Below are 7940 nucleotides of genomic sequence, written 5' to 3' on the forward strand. Positions count from 1 at the left end.
AAATGTAAGCGCGAAGAGACGCGAAAATTTGTATGTTCTTGTGTAAATATTGTAATTGCTCGTAAGATGTTTCTATGGAATGCATCAAAGGAACCTCGCCGCCTGTTGCAGCGAATATCAATTATTGTAAATGATAAGTTACGAACAGTTTTTGTATAATTAATGATACTACTGACGACTTCGGCGTAATGCAGACATCAATGATCAAATGAATTGAATATTCTAACACGTTAGTTGCATGCAACTGAAGAAAAATAATTCATAAAATCCGATTCATTTAGCTTACGTTACTAGGTTTTTGCACACGGCGTATTATATGTGGACAACATTTTTTAATGAAAAGAAGTACAAAATTAATTTCACATTTAAATAATATAATTTCTCGATGTCCATTGATTGAATTAATTCTCGCTCGATTGAAAATGAATAATTAAAGTCGCAATGCGCTGCGTAAGGGGCGTAATATTTAGCAATGTAATGTAACGTAAGGCGAATACCATGAGGTAATTGTGGACATTTGATAGCCTCCAGTTGTGGCCACAGAAACAGTGTACTGGGCAGCTACAGGCTCGCCCTCCTGCCACTAGAGCGATGCTAGGCTACGTAATAGTATGCACTAGACACTGAGGCGGCAAATCTTTTGGTACAGATAATATAATACTATCTTATTTATTATTGCATGTTCTTCGTTTTATACATAGTAAAATTAAATAATATAAAAATGTAATAAAGTTACAACGTTAAAGGATTTTGTATACGACTTTGCAGCCTAGAGACGACATATATTACCTTTAAACTAGTTTCGTAGCTACAACATAATGTTATGTATGACATATTTGTGAATCCTTATGGTATATACCACATGCTGTTTGTTATTAAGTTAAAACTGGCATAATGATGTGTGAATTTATTCAATTCTTAGAATATAATATATATTATATGGAGTATTTGAAATATTTTGTTTTATTTTATCCCTTTTTAGACGGGCAAATTGAAAAACAGATTTCATACTAATTCTACAATATAGCCATAGCTGTACAGTGGAGTGCGGCCGAAGTGGAAAGATCTACATTTTATGTGCAATCGAGTATCGTAAATCTCCAAACTAGATTTTTGCGAGATCTCATTAACATATCTACTATGATAATAATTTATAACATTAACAAACTCAATAAAAGCTTGCATAACATACATTTTATTGATTTATATTACGCGAAGGTCCATCAATGTCTGGACATCAAAAGTAACTGCGAATCTAATGTCGATATTTATTTCCTTGAAGGTTTAAAAAGGTCGATAAAATTTGTTTTAACCATTCTTCTGTTACTGGTACAAATATAAACTTTCATTTCACTTCTAAATCTTCATTTTTATTGTCTACGTATTTATGCTTCGCCGAATCTGCGAAAATATTATTTTGTTCTACTAAAAACCACTCGACCTGATAATCCATAAAAAAGTATGTAGATATAAATTAGTATCTATATACCAAATTTAATCTATTCTACTGTGATTATGTAAAAAATTAAGTGATGTAATGCAATCAATATTTCACAATCATAGTTTTCGAAGAACCAACAATTAATCATAAATAAAATTATGTATAAAAAAATGTATACCAAATTAAGTATCGTTTTAGACTCAGTAACATCATAGTATTCCTGAGGCTAAAGTCAATTCAGCAGCTACAAGCATTGCAAAACGATACGTGATGTTCGGCCGGGAGTGAGCACAATAGCAATGGATCTGGATTGTGGAAACCGTGTGGAAACAGCTGTTGGCACGCGCTTGGCCCCTAACGTACACATTTGCATGCTCGCCGGACGCCCGACGTGACCATTGAATGCCCAAAATTACCTAAAACAACACTCGTTACTGTACAAACTAGTTATTTTGTGGTTTTATTAAGATTAGCTCTCTCTTGCGCTACATATACAGTACTTTTTGCTAATAGATTAGAGGTTTTAAGTAAGAGTAAGTGCCAGTAAGTCGAGCATGTTAACGTTGTTATACTTGTACAGTAATAACTAGTATATAGATAAGATCAAAGTTATGGTGGTAAAATATAAAAAAAATTGTAATAGAAGTCTTCCTCAAGGGTTCTTATTCTATTAAACTTTATCCTACTAATATTATAAATGCGAAAGTTTGTAAGGATGTGTGTGTGTTTGTTGCTCTTTTACGCAAAAACTACAGAACCGATTGCAATGAAATTGGGTACGTAAACGGCTGGACAACTGCAACTTTTTATCCCGATATTCCTACGGGTTACGGACTTACGCGGGTGAAACCGCGGGAAGCAACTATTTTGTTTATAAATATAAATTAGATGAGGCTTTTTCGTTTGGTGTCAGAATGAATTTGAGTGGTTTTTATTATTTAATAATAAAAAACACACGTATATTTTCCCAAGTACATTTTTAAAATAGAAATTGGCGTTTCTGTACTCAATTTAAACTAATTAGTTAAAATCAAGGTTATGTGTGTTTATAATAATAAAAAAATATACTCGATTACTGATTCTTATTAAAAATCAATGATTATCCTTATTAAAATGCAAATGGATCGTAATAATGTGGAGCCCTTGAGTCGAGTCGCGATTACACAACTGTAAACAAACGAATATTTATAAAAATATAAAATCTCGCGCGTGTTTTAATGGAATTCATAATGAAGCATTGGCATTGAAGGTTGTTGATCCGGCGTGTGAATGTGACGGCTTGTCGCTTGTTTTTAAAGAATTTACCGAAGATGCGTGAAATGTTTTAGCAAAGAAAATAAAAAAGGCATTTTTAAAATAAATCTTGGACAAGGATGCATTGCTTGTGTCATCTTCAGCACACTCTAAGGAAGATTGGCGAGAAATAGTGGAGAGTGGTTGAGTTGAGCATCTGGTTTCCTTTTCCTCACCCATCCCAGTCCATTCCTTCTTTCCAGTCGTCAATCCTTTCCTTATCCCTTACTTCTTAAAGGCGGGCAGCGCATTTGCAGAGGCACTACCTTTGCGAATGTTTATGAGCGGTGGTGATCGTTTACCATCAGGTGAATCACCTGAGCTGGGTTGCCTGCTATGAAACAAAAAGCCCTTGTATGCTTAATTTTCTATTCTCATATTAAGAAGGTAATTATTAAATTGTGATTTTAAAAATAGAAAATTATTGTAAATTAAAATCTAAAATAAAACTTAAATAGTTAAATCTGTATGTTAACTTTGTTGTATTTAAATTTTATATTTTCACTGTTACATGAAACACGCTGCCCTACATTTGTAACTTTTATGACATTGAACGATTTACATAACTTTATTTGATAAAGTTATAAATCTTAAGGCATAATGTATCGCGCATATTTAACGAGGTGTTTGCAAGTTTGTAAACAACATGTATGATGTTTTATATTATTGTTATTACTAGCTGCGCCCCGCGGTTTCACTAGCGTGAATCTGTATCCCGTAGGAATATCGAAATAAAAAGTAACCTATGTGTTATTCCATTTTTCCAACTACCTACGTACCAAATTGCATTGCAATCGGTTCAGTAGCTTTTGCGTGAAAGAGTGACAACCAAACATACACATACACATACATCCATCCTCACAAACTTTCGCATTTACAATATTAGTTTAGTAGGATTTTATAATCGGATATCGATAACTATCGAGGGCAAACACGAACATTAAACGTTTTATAAGATATTCAGAGATTTTTATAAAAAACAATGAGCGGTAAAAATTATCGTGAGCATGTTACCTGAAACAGTCATCATTACTATGGTTGAATGTCGCAAGATTTAGTTTCGCGAGTTCCACGGAGGGCAATCATGAGATCTTGGCCATAAACATAAATAAGATATAAGAGATAAATGTTCTCGTCAGCGACAGTTACATGTATGAAGCCAAGGTTGCTTAATTGTGAGAACTTGCACTATTTATAAATATGTAACTATATAAAGATCAAATAATCGTCGTATTGTGTAAGCGCTAATATAACTCATTAAAATAAATCTGTATAGTCAATATATCTATTGTAATATTCCATATAATAGTAAAGGCTTTTGTTAATATAAATATTACATATTCGAGTATCTGTTACGTTTTCAGGAACGTCGGTTATTAATGATGGTTTTGTACTCGTACATTTAATATTTTCTTTTTCTGTTAGTACATTACATATTTTTAAAAGGACCAATTGCTATGCGAATGGTTTGTTGCAAGATTAAAAAAAATGGCTTAGTTTATTTAAAATAAAAAGAATTAGGGCTGGCAATCTATATAACCATGTAACCAAAGGATAAAAAATGTATTCACAAAAAAGTAATCAAATAAGGTGCCGTTGCATATTTCTTTAAATCAAATACAGGTTACGAACGGTCATTTAAAGTCGTAAATAATATCATACTGCCTCTTGCCTTCTGCCTACGAGTGAAGTCGCTGTGGAAAGCGAATTTTAAATAAAATGATAACTTTATCAATTGTGTTACACGATATGATACGATTTGTGTGTGGGAGTCGAGCGCGCTTCGGTACGAACTGGGCCAGCTCGCACCAGGAAAGTACCACACCCCCACAGAAAACCGTTGTGAAATAGCATACTGCTGTATTTCGTTCGGTGATTGGGGGAGCCGGAGGCCCATATCCTCTTCCTTACCCTTTCCAGTCCTTTCCTTTATTCCTCTCTTTAATCCTTTTCTAATCCCTTTCCAATTTGCAGTCGCCAATCCATTTGAAGAGGCGTAAGGTCTGCAATCGACCTCTCCAAATGTTCATGGGCGGTGGTAGCGCTTACCATCAGGCGACCCACCAGCTCCATTGCCGATTATGACATAAAAAAACACTGAAATTTATAACAGTAATTAATTTTGATTGATATACGGTGTCAAGTTATATTTTGTCACATCTGTTTATTAAAATTTTGTATCAACGTAATAAAACTGGGCAACCCCACTACTGAACAGTTCCTCAAATCAAAAGAAGACAGCGCAATAACGTGTAACAAAGTAGTAATGTATGTTAAGTGTTGATCGACGAATTTTCGCCCTGGTTAATGTTTTCCAGACACGAACAGTAGTGGTGTTGCGGCCGGTGTAAAAGATTTCAACGCGCGCGCGCTATGAGTAGACGCACATGTATCATTTTATTCTAATTTATCGTCGTGATGCCTTCACGCCTTGTAAATGATTCATTGGCTATATTTATTTCCGCAAGGAAATTGTAAGCATTTTCACTGCTAACGAGTAAAATTACGTTAATTAGGTATTTTAGCGCGTGTTGTACACTAAGTAAATTAGATTTAAATTTAAGTAGAAATTTTAGTTTGTATAATAGTGTATTCTTTTTGATTTTAAATAGGAATAATATTAAATTCAAACAAAAATATTAAAATTGAAGCCATTCAGTTTTAATTTTACGATCATCAGTAAAAATAGTCTGTGAAGAGTTGTGTTGTTTTGTTTTTGTCTGTTTATTTGTAGAACTAATACTATTAGTTGCAGTTAAATCACTATTATTTCATTTTCTTATGTCATAGCTGGCGACTGAGCTGGTGGTTCAATTGATGGTAAGCGATCACCACCGCCCATGATCATTCGCAAAGGTAGTGCCTCTGCGGATGCGCTGCCCGCTTTTAAGGGGTAAGGGAAAAGGAAAGTATTGACGGTTGGAAAGAAGGAATGGACTAGGACAGGTAAGGAAAAGGAAACGGGCCCTCTTACTATACTGCTTCTTTCACTTTGTACTATAACCTAGTATATGTATTATGTCATCTGTGCTATAACTATATTTTCCAATAAAACAATGAAATCCTTATAAAAATATATATATTTAAATAAAGAACATATAATGTCAACAATAATTATGAGATAACAAAATATAACTAAAAAAAATCACATTGAGCACTTGACTAGACTGTTCACCACCAGCCGCTGGCGTAGCCGGATCCGTGACCGTAGCCGGATCCGTGTCCGTAGCCGGAGCTGTATCCGCCGTAGCCGTAGCCGGATCCGTAACCGCTAACCGAGTAGCTGGGGGCCGCGACGACCTTGTTCACAGACACTACTTGGGGGACGGAGACCACTTTGGGCACGCTGACGACTTGCGGGACGCTCACGACGCGCTGTGTGTTCACGACTTTGTTGACGGTGACGAGGCGAGCTGCGGGGGCCACGTAGCCAGCGGAGTAGCCACGGATGCCACTGTAGCCGCCATAGCCCCCCAGGCTGCTGTAGCCACCGTATCCGCCGTAGCCGCCCAAGCCGCTGTAGCCGCTGTAGCCGCTGTAGCCGCTGTTCCAGCCAGAAACACCTCCGTGGACGAAGCTGCGCTTGTCACGGACCTCGCCGGCAGCCGCGCAGGCCACGAGAGCGAACAGAGCAATCTGTAAAATGTTCATAATTTAATTCATCTATTTTATTAACAAATCCTTCAATGTCGTAATGATTAAATATGAGACAAAACGTCGGACTATGTCGGTGCTATTTTATTCCCATAGGGGCAATTGTTAGTGTAAAATTATAGATGGTTGGAAGAAATAGACTCGTTCGATGACCACATGAGTAAAACCGTAAACAATAAAAGTGTTTGTAAGTAAAATTTACAGGCTTTACTAAAATTATGGATAATATGAATTACAAAATTACTAAATTCAGTATTTCCACATTATTACCTTTTATACGATGTAATTGTTATAGTTTTATCCTTTAGTCTAATTCGGAATATATTTAAAAGCATTAACCATCGACATTCAATGAAAGAATATTCAATGTAAGATGACCATCATAAAATAATATCTCTATTATAAAGGGGCCATAAATCAAAGTGTCGTATAAAATAAAGATTATATATTATGCTGTGTTATATTATTATCAATTAAATATAAGAAATATGCAAATAGTCGGAAATGAAGCAACATTATGGGCATTTATTTTGTTATTTAATATTATATGAAAAGTAACATTTTGGCGCGGCCCTGACCCACTGATCGCGAAACTTTGCGATATGAAAGTTGTTTTTTTTTATAACAAACTTAACTCGATCAATTAATTCGATTGTATTAGAAAAAAAAGGTTTATTTTTGTATTAATTTGAACCTTTATATGGAAAGTGATTTTATTATATTCTGGTGATCATTGCCAAAAAGTGATGTTGGTTAAAAATGAATAAATGATAATTAAAATGTCACAAAAATTTATAAGATGCGGTATATTGTATGCAATTAATAGTAAAAACGAACAATTATAAATAAAGAGCCTTTGAATTGATGTCAAACTTATCAATGAAAACTCTATTCAGTTTACCATAACTGAAACTTAGTTGCGATTACATATTTAAAAAAACAAAATGTATAATAATTGCATTATTGTTAAACAATGTACTTTCGTCATCGATCAATAAAAATGCTCTTCTTAAAAATTTTATAAAGCCTGTTGAAAGTGCTCTACTTACGAAAGCGTTCATGTTGGAGTAGGTAGGTGGTTGGTGGTTGTCAGGTGGTGTGTGAGGAGACTCGACCCCACAGGCTATATATACCGATATGTAGAGCGGTGATGCAAGCGTCCTCGTGAATCGCTCCTTATTAATTATTTTTAAAATTCAAGCATATGCATCCTTGTTATTTTTTTTTTGTTCGAGTGTTTAATTTGTTGTATTTTGTATGAGGTTAAAATCGATCGATGAAGCGATTGTTATTCCTTGTAACCTTCTTAAGGTTTGCTTATCAATATTATAATGATTTTAGTTTTATTGTATCTTCCTTTCTTCGATTCTATTACGTTATATTTATATACACCAAAGCTTTGACGTATGAAATTTCACTTTAACAATTTTTTTTTTCGTAAATTCCTATATTTTTAAAGGTTTTTATATAATTTTTTCTAATATCACACATTCGAAAATACACATGTGTGAGTATGTTGTTAATAATCATGTTATATTTAAATATATATATA

At 34.4% G+C, this 7940-nt stretch overlaps 1 protein-coding gene across 1 annotated transcript in view; it reads right to left on the minus strand.

Annotated features, from left to right (window-relative positions):
* Positions 1 to 5905: 5905 nt before the first annotated feature.
* LOC119833017 overlaps positions 5906 to 7940 on the minus strand; it is a 7023-nt gene continuing 4988 nt past the window's right edge. The window contains exons 5-6 of the mRNA XM_038356887.1: positions 7438 to 7549; positions 5906 to 6370 (exon numbers count right to left, since the gene is read on the minus strand). Coding sequence (XP_038212815.1) covers positions 5906 to 6370; positions 7438 to 7549 — 577 coding nt within the window. The remainder of the gene's footprint in view (positions 6371 to 7437; positions 7550 to 7940) is intronic.

Source organism: Zerene cesonia, chromosome 16, assembly GCF_012273895.1.
Source record: "Zerene cesonia ecotype Mississippi chromosome 16, Zerene_cesonia_1.1, whole genome shotgun sequence".
Taxonomy (NCBI): domain Eukaryota; kingdom Metazoa; phylum Arthropoda; class Insecta; order Lepidoptera; family Pieridae; genus Zerene; species Zerene cesonia.